Source organism: Thermobia domestica, chromosome 7 (assembly GCF_964235325.1).
Source record: "Thermobia domestica chromosome 7, izTheDome1.hap1.1, whole genome shotgun sequence".
In the NCBI taxonomy this organism is placed as follows: domain Eukaryota; kingdom Metazoa; phylum Arthropoda; class Insecta; order Zygentoma; family Lepismatidae; genus Thermobia; species Thermobia domestica.
Window position 1 is genome coordinate 191,806,101 of NC_137460.1, and position 12,868 is coordinate 191,818,968.

The 12,868-nt window shown below is 33.3% G+C and overlaps 1 protein-coding gene across 4 annotated transcripts in view; it reads left to right on the plus strand.

Annotated features, from left to right (window-relative positions):
• The window catches only part of Nf1 (neurofibromin 1), a 234,845-nt gene that overhangs the window by 181,350 nt on the left and 40,627 nt on the right, over positions 1 to 12,868 (plus strand). For all 4 annotated transcript variants that reach the window (XM_081765704.1, XM_081765708.1, XM_081765706.1 and 1 more), the window contains 3 exons: positions 7,514 to 7,601; positions 9,517 to 9,687; positions 12,323 to 12,447. In XM_081765704.1, the coding sequence (XP_081621830.1) occupies positions 7,514 to 7,601; positions 9,517 to 9,687; positions 12,323 to 12,447 (384 nt within the window). The remainder of the gene's footprint in view (positions 1 to 7,513; positions 7,602 to 9,516; positions 9,688 to 12,322; positions 12,448 to 12,868) is intronic.

Consider the following 12,868-nt stretch of genomic DNA (forward strand, 5'->3'; position numbering starts at 1 on the left):
GTTAACTACTTAAATGACAAACGATATGAATTAAAACTTATCTTTGCACGTGTAACAAAACTTATTACTACACCATAATTTGTCCCACTTCCTGGTTGTAACTGTACAACTAAAGTCCTAGCTAGTGGGACGAAATACCTATAGTAATATTTTTTACGTGTGGAAGGATGCGTTTTAATTCATACTGTTTTTAATAACATGAGCAGAGTTAATATTCGAAATTTTATCAAATATTAATTCAGAGCAGAGAGGGCTTGTAAAGTATTTTATAATGTTACGGTCAAGCTAACAATGAATTGAAACAAACTTTCGTCCCTCAAAAATTGAAAAAATTGCGAGGTAATAGGAACATTTTTGAAATGGAAATTAAGACATTTGTCCAGACGCAAATTGTGCACCTAAGAAAGTTACATCAAGTAAGACGAAATATACTGTAATATTTTGTTTACACATGAAACTGTTAGTTTTAATCCATACTGTTTACTAATAAAGTGAGCAGCATTAAGTTTGGAAATTTCATCAGATTTGCAATTAGTTAATCAAGAATAAAAATAAAACCTGGCATTACTTACTTTGTACCATTTTTCACCAGGTCTCCCCTCTGCAAAAGGTGACTTCCGGCCATTTGATTTAATTATTTTCTGCACGGTATCCAGGAGATCGTGCTTTTTCCTTGGAAATCCTTTCTTTGCAAGATCTACCAACCATTTAACAACAATGTCCTCTTCTTGTGGTGAGAGTACAGTTTTTGGTCCCATTTTTCTTTGTTCAGGCACTTTTCCACTAACTTTATCTGATAACGTCATTCGAGGAACACCAAAAATTGCAGCAGCCTTCTTGATACTCATAGACTTTCACCGTACTTCAGAAATGGCTTTGTGCATCGCATCTTCAGAATATTGTAAAATCTTCCGTCTTTTGGTATTTTCGTTCATAGTTACAGCACCTGAAAATATAGAAGAAAGAATATTAATATCGTAGGTAAGAAAAAGTCAGGTTCTAAGACGTTTCACCACCTGCTAATAGCTCATAAATAAGGGAGGTAAGATCTTTAAATAAAACGGGAGTTAAATTCAAAATGCTTGTACTAATGAAAACATGGCAAAATGAAACAGTTAATTTGCTTTTCTTAAAATATTATCTCGTTATAAGATAATTTTAAATTTATACATTTGAAAATCAGTCACAGATATGAAACTTCTATAGTTTAGTCACCCCGGAGAGGAAAGAAGGCAAAATTATCCAAAAGAAATACATTATTCCTAATTACTCTGTAGTCGTCACCCACTCAACCAGTGTTCGTCACCCCTATGACGCCCTTTGGAAGGATACAAGATATTGGCGCCAAAATTTTGTAGCTGATACCTTTCACCCCAACAAAAAATTTAAAATGATTTTGAAGCTTCTATTAATATGTTCGTTAAAAAAAAAAAAAAACCAGTCTCGGTATACCTGACGAAATAAGGAAGATTACAAATTTTTTCAAACCTATAGTCGTCACCCTACTGTTTTTTGTTCAAATATGAATTTCGAAAACAAATGCATGGTAAACATTTAACAGAGACTTAGGTTAATAAAAATAAATAATTATCTTACCTTTTAGAGCTTCAACTGCGCCGTCCTCTGCTGTTTTTCAACCAGCAGCAACAAGTTTTTTAATTTTCCAAAAACTGCAATTAGCACGCAAAACAACAGCCTTTGCACTTCAACTGAAAACAGAAAACAAAAGACGCCCGACTCGGTGTTAACGCAAGGCGGGCTAAAAACTAAAGCCATAGACGTTAGAGATTAGCCAACTTGTATTCGTATAACCGTGACTTACGCCATCTTATGAACGAATTAATTTGGCCATGACGACCATTGGGGGTATGACGAGAATAGGCGCATTCACCCTACAAGTCACTAGCATATTTTCTGCATACTTAAGCAAACCAGCTCGAAATAGAACACAAAATGACAATGGAAAATGCCGCAGGTATTATGAACGAAAAAATCTTAATGAGAAGTAACATTTTAAAAATTAAAAGTCAAATAGGTAACCTTCAAGTTTCAATATTATTTTCTTTATTCATAAAAAAGCGTATCTTTTCCTACTTCTTACACAATAACTGTATGATTAATTTTTCACGCAGTAGCTTACTCGTATACTGCACATATCAGCACGTCAGGAAATCGTATACTATGGACACATGGTTGTAGTAAAAATAAATGTATTTCGAGAAATAAGGATGAGGTTGAGTAAGGCTATACCATAAACCCAAGAAAATATATTACTTCTTTTTAAAAACAACACATTTTTTTAAGCTCATTTGTCATTAACTAAATTGTTTAAAGATTTCATTACTCTAAGTGTAAGACAGATAAAATGAACTTACTTTTATTCAGCATGCCCTCGTAAACGAGCAAGACCTCAATTAATGCGATTTACTAAAACCACTGTGAACACCTTCTCCAACATATCTGGAGTGATTATCTCTACGCTCTGGATAATTCTTTGTTTTAAGTCATTACATTGTTACATGATTTCTGAAAGAATTTGTTTTAGGAATCTCCACAAGAAAAAAATCGCATGGAACAAGATCTGGACTACATGGTGGCCATTCGACACTTCACCCCATAGAAATAGTCATTCCCCAAACTTATCTTATAAAAGATTTATAGTCGTATTTGAGCGATGTAGTGGTGCTTCATCTTGTATGAACCATAATTCATCATTTTGACGTAAATTTAAGCGATCTTGCTCGACAAATATCTCTCCCTATGTAGTTTTTGGTATGATGCCTTTGTTACATTTTCATAACAGAAGAAAGGTCCTATCACCTCAGTAGCAGTTATGTCGCACCAAAGAATGATTCCTCGTTTGTGCATTGACACTGATCTCACGTTAGACAGCACTGATGACCAATATCTTGCATATAATGAGGACACTGAAGCATTTAAAAAGAATTTGGCTTCGTCAGAAAACATCACTTTAAACAAGAGCATAGGGTTTTCATTTAATTTCTCAATGAACCAGTTACAGAAATAAACTCGATTACCATAATCACTTGCACAGAACTCAGAAACCATTCGGTCTTCCTATGGTTTTATCTTAAAGTTTCTTAAAGTTCTTTGCAGCTTAGTGTCTTAATATTTCGCCTAAACTTCGACGAACGAGGGATTTCCACGGTGAACTAGTAACTGATAACTACACCTATCTTTTTGTTTCTTTGTAAATACGCTTGGAGATCTCTTTGCAATTTTTCTAGATGCAAGATGGACACTGTCAAAACAATTACACGGAACTGTTTGTACAATACGCGGCAAAAAACCTGCAACATGAGGATGTAAGTTTATTGTGAAACTACGCCTAACAGCACAGGGAATGAACATAACGTCTAAGTGGAACGAATCACGCCAGGAGAAACCTCGGCTTCCTTCCGTACACACTTATTTTGGAGCAAAGGACTTCGTCATTTCACAATAAACTTATATGCTCATGTTGCAGGTTTTTTGCCGCGGATTGTACAAACGGTGAATTTGCACATTGCGCACTATTAGTCCGAGTTCTTACACTATACGAGATCTTGTTGCTTTTGCCGATTTTTCTGGTAAAATGTAATGCTAATAATATTAGCACGCTGATCTTCAGTTAAAGACCGCGTGATGAAAGAAAACTACAGTGTGAGCGTACTCTAAAATGTAGTGGAAACAACAAACATTCCACAAACGATTACGCCAGTCTACTCACCAGATTCACGTGCTATGTAAAGTGCATTTCCAAAGAAATCGATCGGGTGTTGAGTACAGACACAAACTCCTATTCAACTGTAAACGTAGATCTTAAATCATTGGTGTATTGCGATAAGAAAAGGTCTGAAACTGTTGTCGATGCAGATATAGAAGAAATTGAGTCAACAATTATAAGGTGGTTTACGAAACAAAGGATTGTTGACATTGCTTGAAACTAATTTACACTGGAGCGCCAACGTATGGTTCGGACAATGAAGTTTAGTGTTACAATCCTCCTTAAAAACACGTCTCAGCCTGCATTCCGAATGGGCAAAAAGGAGCATGAAAGAAAATATAAGAAGGCGGTGTGAATATTTAATGTGGTTTTCAAAGTAATTATGGGACCGGAAAGGGAAAGTTGTAGTCCCACAATGACCACTGGCACATGAAAGTAGCTTCTGAACGTTAATTCTGTGATATTAGTGATTATTTTACGCTCACGCCAATAACACAAATAACGAGAAGTTTGAATTTTTCTAGTCGTTATTGTTGCCCAATAAGGAGGAATGACCGTAATAAAATTCCAGACGCATGCACCATCATAAGTACAAGAGAAAGAGTGTTATTGTATTTTCGAACTAAAAATGCAAATTTACGGCAAAATGCTTGCAAATAATTATAGAGAAAACTGCTTTCAATATTTCACATTAACACTCCCATTAGGAAAAAAAAAAAAAAAAAGAAAAAAAATCAGTCCACGCCCCTAAAAGAATTTCACGCGTGGGTATTATCTTATTGTCACTTCAGAATATTTTCTAAACGAACATTTTTTTTCTAAAATAATGCCAAATTTCACATAAATTATAAGAGGGTGGTGAAGGAAAAGCACGTACAGGAATTACCCTATTTGTTTTGGTAAAACCATTAGCTATATCGGCTCCTTTCATCAGTGAGGAGCTTAAGTAATTCCGGAAAATTCTCAAGGTTAAAGCTAACCATCTCAGTTGTCATCTATTGGTACCTGACAGCTTGTCGAAAGAAAGCGGACGTTTTGATACATGAATTCCCTTAAGAGTCTCTCAAAACTTCTTTCGCTCCAAGGGAAGCAATTGTACCTTATTAACAAAAAGTAGTTAACTACGAAATTAGAATGTGCGTATGTGCCAAAAAGAATAAAAGACATACGTCTAGAATGAACCAACATGAGTAAATTTGTTATTAATAACTGATTTGCTACTTTTCGAAAGGTATCTGCAGAAAATATTTGTCACTGAAAAAAAAAAAAAAAAAAAAAGTTGTTTTCAATCTGAATAACTCAGTGTGCTATAATATCAATTTCAATAAACTGCGTACATGCCTTTCGAATTTATGATTGTGTTGTTGTGTTTTCAATCCGAATAATTCAGTTTTTCAGGAAGTGAAGGGTACATATATTAAATATACTGTAGTAATTTTTTCTAGTACTGGTATTGTTATGATTAGTCTATATAAATTATTTAAAAGTATCCGTTGTGCCGTTGCTTATTAAAATTATACAACCAAGTAATACTAGGAACCTTATTCTAAAAATACACCAATCACACTTATTTTCTGTAAGTTGGCTACCTTTCAATGGAACCGATGATGGCAACACAGACAGGTTTCACTATATATATATATACGCTATTTCTAATTGAGAAAACAGTCCCTAAGATTTCAGTTTTGATTCTTCTGTAGAGATACGTGCTCATGTCTATCGTTCCCAGTTACTATTTCCTGAGCTATTAGTACGTCTTCGGTAGCTCGTCCTATTACCCTATTATCTGTAACTCTCTTGCTTTATACAAACTAAGATTCCTTGTTTATTTAAGAATACAATTTTACGCCTATTTGTATACTGAGTAAAAAAATATAATAAGTTATACTGTCCAAATTGCACGTATTTATTTAAGGAGAAATAACAAATAGTTTTCAATAATAAAAGTTTTCAATCATGTGTAATAATAAAATAAGTTATGGACTTACTTTAAATTTATTAAATAGTTTCTCTAATTTTTACTCATTTGTGTGCATACAATTGAAAGAGGATGAGATCGTCTAACTTAACGGTGCAAATTGTTGAATTTGAACACTTCTCGCACGTAAATGTGAGTATTGTAAAAAGCTTGATGTGTAAACTTATGAAAAGCACATAATAGAAAATATCCGTTGAATTGCGCTGTCTTCTAAAAAGTGGTGCTATTTTTGTCTTTTATATAGAACTATCGAACTAAGTATAATAAATAGCGATGACCAGTGCGTTCGCAGTTGCTCCTGTCAGTCCACGGCCCAGCTGACACACACGTTCTTGACTAAACTTGGGCTTAAATGTCAGCGAGTGTGCTACCAATCAACCTAACGACTCTGAAAATTATGGACTCGACTCTAATCTTGGTTATTTTGGACATTTTATTTTCCACCATTTATCAGTCCCATGCCTGTGAGGGCTGCGCTTGGACTTAAATGGATCGGAGTGTCACTGTTCGTCTCAGCGACTTCTGAAACTGGATTCCTCACTAATACCGGTCGTTTTCGATTATTGTTACATGTCGTCGCATTTCTACGTCGCCCAGGGACATACTCCCACAGTACTTTTTTTCTTCTTCAGATTGTATGTCATATGGGTATGTCAACTTGGTTTTAAAAATGAGTTTACATTTCGAGCTTCGACTTCCTAACATGAAGAACTCGTGAGATATTATTATTATTATTATTATTTTATTTTACATAAATTTTAAACCAGATCTTCCTCCTTGAACCCCTCCCTCCCTTAGGATTAGGAAGGAATTAGATGTCTAAGCTTTCAACATCTATGGCCATTGTTAGCCCATCACGTATGAGGGATGACGTCCCTCGGCGGTCACACTATCCAAGGAAAGGGAAGGAATAAAGAATTGTGGAAGGAAAGAAGCAGCTGGGACCTTAAAAAGCTCTTATACTTTTTCGGCCTAGGGCCCCCTCCCCTACCTCTTCCTTAGGATACGCATAAAAAAAGAATTCTAAATAAGCGTACGGTCTCTTCGATAGAGTTGCTTGTACTACGAGACAAATACACAAACACATTTATTTGAATATATAAGATTTGTGAATAAACGTTGCTTTTACTAAACAAGGATCTTTTGATAAATGGATATTTACATTTATGTAATAAATAGTTTTACAGCTTATGCCATTGCACAAAAATACCCTTAAAGGTTTGAATGTATTACACCTGCTAAATCGACTGAAATCATTCTATTTTTGTCTCTAATGCTGTAGATTACATTATCAGTAATAATTACTCAACATACAGATCAAACTAAACTTAAAAAGTTTAATCCAATTCGCTAGTTGAAAGCGTACTTCACACAATTAAGGATGAAATTGCGGTAGATGGGTAAAATTTATCAAGATTTGTTATTATCATAAACTTCAACATGTCATGATATGACCTTGCAACACAGACAAAAGAAGAACGGTTTTCGTCTCTTCAACAAGTACTAATACATTAAAACGTTAACAGTGTTTTAATGTAGTAGTATAACTCACAATAGTATTTATCATAATTATAAATGTTCATAAGTAAAAAAATAGTCCTTGTTAATGAAAGCAACATTTAAATCATATAAACCTATGTACAAAAGATTAATATTACAAAAGTGCTTTATAAAAAATTTCAGTTCAATAAACTTACGCCATTTTGCTTCTCACATCATCATCATCATACAACTTAAATGGAGTTCTAATTGCGTACCTGCATGTAGTTAGTTGTATTTATTCTTTGAAATGTCTTTGTTTTTGTCAGCCTATCGAGCAAGTTATGATGGCTACCAGAGAACCTCTAGAATGGCACTTTAAACAGTTGGACCATGCTGTTGGACTGAGTTTTAAAGGTATGTCCAGACACGTAATCATTGAATTATAACTTACTGGTTTTAAGCAAAAGACAAAGTTAAATATATTATTTGGAGTATCCTAGTTACGTGAAAGACTAATAAAGTATATTTCGAAAATAACTGGAGTTACTATTCAAAGCAATATAAACATCAACTTTAGTAATTATAAATACTTAATTGATTATAAAAATTTTAGAACATTAGAACTGATGAAAAGAGCAAAAAGTAATTTTGTAATTATAAAACTTATTTATCGTTTTTTGTAGTGGAAAACCTTAAAAATCAAACAAAACACTTACATCTGATATAACTACTCGCTAAACAAAACAAAATACGTTTATTGTAAAATAAAATAAAATAAAATAAGGTGTAATTGTTTCGCCAACTATCCACTTTGGCCTCATCAGACACTATAATTCTCGTCAAACACGTCCATTTTCGATAACCAGATAGGAAGAGAGTAACCGGATAAATACAAAAGAATAGAGGGGACGTCAGTTTATAACCAGAATATGAGTATGATATTCATAATTATCTGTAATACATTAAATGTAGAATAAAAAGTACTTACGTAATTGTGATAGAGATAATTACATGACAAACCCAAACAGAAATAATTCTTGTGAATGTTAAAATGTCGCTTTCCAGTTAGACTTTACAGCTACAAAGAAAATTTATGAAGAAATATTTGTAATATATATTATTTGATAGTCGATTAACTTTGTAATTGAAAAGTTTTCAAGCAATTTATCAACATCATATATTTTGTCAGAACATAATTCTAGGTATGTCGTTACTATGTTACAATGAATTACAATATTTAACTTGTAACAATTAAAAGTACGTAAACCAAAGTGAGAAATATAAACAATGAAGAAAAGTTTTTGTGGCCGATTAAGAATAATATAATAGTTATCAATTAAGAATAAAATAATAATCCAATGTTTAAATAAATATTTGACGCATTATATTCTGCCTTTATCTTTAAAATCTAATTAATTTGTTACAAAGATGGTTGATACTATCGTGCTTATTAATAGGTTAGGAACACAATCATTAAGCAGAGACCTATGATTTAATACAGTTCGTACATTAGGAATACATGAACATTTTTGCTTGGTCCTAAACCTTTTTTATTAAAACATTTGAGTATAGAGAATCGATTGAATCACAGGGAAATCGTGATGTAAAGTATAAATTGTACCTTTGTTGATTGATTTTAATATTAGTATTTTCCACAGCTGTTAAAATAATGTTTCAAAATGTTACTATTGGTACATGTGTACAGTAGTCAGCAAACAGGAAAGGCAAAAAAGTAGCAAATTTGGCTATATATTGGAATTTTGTTCGTCCGTATGTCCCATAAAAGGCGAGCGTCTGTACTTTTGAGGTGTAGAACTATGATGAGGAAGTTTTGAAATTCGCTGTAACTATGAATGTGTGTAATACATATGAGGCTAAGGGACTCAATAAAGTTGAAAATGGGTCTGCAGTAGAGTAAATAATTGATGGAAAGTGACATATTGTTAACAAATGACAATAACGTGTTGTTGAAATTCTATACAATCAGTAAAAGGTAAAGGCTCAGATACATTCAATAGAGCTGTTAACCCTGGAGATTTTGATCTGTTAATGTTGCCAACTTTGGTACTTTTGGTGCTGTATGGTCAAGATAAGAAAGAAAGAAAAATTTTCTTTTTTTCTTCAGAGATCTCGTCTTAATAAGATAGTGGGTTTAGCTGTCTAGCAAGCTGCAATATACGGTCAGAAATATGTAGTAAAGTAATGATTTTTTTTTTTTTTTTTTGTGAACAGGATTACTTAAATTAAAAAGTAGATATATAGCGAAAAAATATTAATTACTGTTTGCAGCATTTTGCCTGTAAATGACTTTTTAAAATGTTAATTTCAGCAAATTTCCATTTTGCTTTGGTTGGACATTTGTTGAAGGGCTTCCGTCACCCAACAGCAACGACAGTCACACGCACAGCTCGAGTGTTAACGATGCTTCTTGGTATCGTTGCCAAACCACATAAGAGAGACAAGTTCGAAGTCACATTGGAAAGTGTAGCTTATTTAGCTGGTAAGTGTTAGTTAAAAAGTTGTATTTATAACTATGTATATTTGTACAGCTATTATATTTGATGGTAATTATGACATAGTATCCTTTGATCTAATAATAAGAGTGAAAAATTTGGAGTTCACAGTGTTTAGTGTCTTTCCACAACCTTACACTTCGGCTTTAATAATAATAATAATAATAATAATAATAATAATAATAATAATAATAATAAAGTTATAAAATAACTGTGAAGATTGTGTACATACCTAGGTATATTCATGATCAAGATAATTTGAGTACCTGTTCACAAAGAACATCTTTTGCAACACACACTCATGAAATAGAAAAAAGACACAGAAAAACATACATTTCTGTTGCGATCCTACATAGGAGTGACGATGTAGTAAATTGAAAAAGGAGAGATTATTATTATTATTATTATTATTATTATTATTATTATTATTATTATTATTAACTTACGTAGTTTGTATTTTCACTTTTTCTTCCTTCGCTTAAAGATGAGAAATGAGTTACATCTAATTAATATGAGATAATAGTAAAGTTACCCAAAATATTTCTTGATAACATTTTTGCTATGCGGTCTGTTTCATACTATTATACGTAGTAACTAAAGCAATTTTTCTTTCAGAACTTAAGTATATTAATGCCTTGTAAAAACTTCGAATAAACGAGGAAATGGTGCTTCTACCCATCTTTTTATTTTCTTTCGTTATTAATTAGCTCTTTAGCCACTTCAAAATGATGCTTATTTTAATCTTCCAGACGAATGTTTAATTTTAGTCTAGTTATGTATAACGATAGCAGTAGAAAATAAGAATGTGAAGATAGTCAGCGAGAGAAGTGAATCTTAGGAAGAATGAAAGAATATATTGAGTATGGATAGACCATGTGGCATAGATTTTGAAGTAGAAAATGAGTTACGCAAGAATAATAAGGGGTTTAGTATTCTTCGGGATCAGTTTAAAAAAGCTATATCCGAGATTAGGACTGGAAAGGCAACCGGGATAGATAATATACCAATCGAATTTATTAAGAATATGGGAGACTAGGGTCAGAAAGAATTGTTCCGACTCTGGAATGAAATATATAAAACAGGACAGTGGCTAAAATATTTCCTGAAGAGATGTTACCGATGGCTAAGAAATCGAACCCAAAAAGATGTAAGGTTTATAGAATTATCAGTTTCATATCACATACAGCAAAAGTATTGCTTTGAATACTGAACAGAAAGTTGTAGGGGAATGAACAAATGTAAAGGTAGAGGAGGAACAGTTCGAGTTCAGGACATGTAGGACACAAGAGATGCATTTGGATTATTAAGGGTAATCAGTGAAAGGTTTATAGAAAAAGGGAAAGAGCTGTATGTTGTATTATTGATCTAGGAAAAGCTTGTGACTGCGCAAATTGACAATTGTTCGGAATTCTAAAGAATCTTGAGTTGAAATGGAAAGATCCAAGACTCATAAGAAACTTATATGTGAACCAATAAGTACGTAAGGGAAGAAATGACAAAAAAGAGTACAATTGGAAGGGGAGTTTGGCAGGATGCTGTCTCTTATGAACATTATTTTAATATCTATCTGGAAGAGATAGTGAATAAGAGCCTACATAATGAAGACGGCATTTTGGTAGGAGGTAGAATGATTAGGTGTATACGGTTTGCGGATGAAATGAAATTTGAAAACAAAGCCAATAAGATATTAGAAAGCTTGAGGAAGGGCTGTGAAGATATAAGAAAGCTTGAGGAAGGGCTGTGAAGAATATGGGATAAAATTAAATGTTAGAAACACAAAAGCCATGCCGATTAAAACGAAGCGGTCGGGTAGAAGAGGAGAAATAGAACAGGTGACTAGTTTCCCATATCTGAATAGTATTATTTGTGATGACATGAAGTGCGAACATGAAATAAAAGCAATGATAGGATTGGCAAAAGAAGTCTTTATGCCGAAGAAGAGCCTGTTTTGTTAAACCTTAAATAAAGAACTGAGAAGACTCCTAAAATGCTTTGTGTGGAGCATTGTGCTGCATGGGACAGAAACCTGGACATTACGCAAAAATGATGAGAAACGATTGGGTCCTTTCGAAATGTGGGTGGGGAGAATTATCTGTATCGAAGGGAAAACGAATGAGAAGACGTTAGAAATGGCTGCGGGGAAAAGAACAATTTTAGATATTATTGGAAGGAGGAAGAGAAACTGGTTGGGACATTGGCTAAGAAGGAACTGTATCATGAGGGACGCGCTAGAGGGTATGGTGGTTGGAAAGAGGGAGGCTACAATGGACGTATTAAAACAGAAAAATCGTACGTGAAGATGAATGGATAGCTGAAGACCGCGGAGCATGAAGACTTCTCAATTGCAGCAAGTAACATGCCAATAATGGCAGAATACTGATAATGAAAAAGTAGTAGCAGTATAATAATAATAATAATAATAATAATAATAATAATAATTCAATGAGAAAGTGTTGTGTAAAATGAAAGGCGCTATATTGTCATTGATAACGTATTAAGAAAATATTGACAGTCACTTATGAACTGTTTAAGTAGACTTTGAACATTTAAGTTTATTTGTATTATAGTTTACATTTATGCCTTTATTTGAGTACAGTTGGTTTGATTTAATTTCTTTTGCAGCACTAGTTTCAGTCTCCGAAGAGGTGAGAAGTCGATGCCATGTAAAACATTCTCTCACGAGAATTATTCCAGATTCAGGCCCAAATGATAATTTCCCAGTGGATTTGCATTTAAGCTTCTCACAGGTATGTGTTTAAGTATGTTTTCATAGTAACGTACTTTTAAATCTTTTTGTTAAATGTTTTATTAATTTGGCGTGATGCATTCGTGAAGATCAAAAATTTTTCGATTTCTTCTTTTTTTTTTTTCGGGGAAGGGGGGTTCTTTTTGTGATTCCTGTATTCAACTGCTAACGTTGCTTTCCTACAATAAATTACACAGTTCACAATGACTTCACAAAGTAAACTTGTAAACAAGGAAAAGAAACATATCAGTCATTTTACATAAAATCCTTGATAATTTTGTATAAAGCAGATTTATGTCCTGAAAATTTAAATACGAAGCGTGTGTCAAAAGAAGGCCATTAACAGGTGGAGTTGGCAAGGCCGGTGAAGTTGAGCGTGTGCAGGAGCATGCCTTAGTATTATGTGTTTGCAACAAAGATAG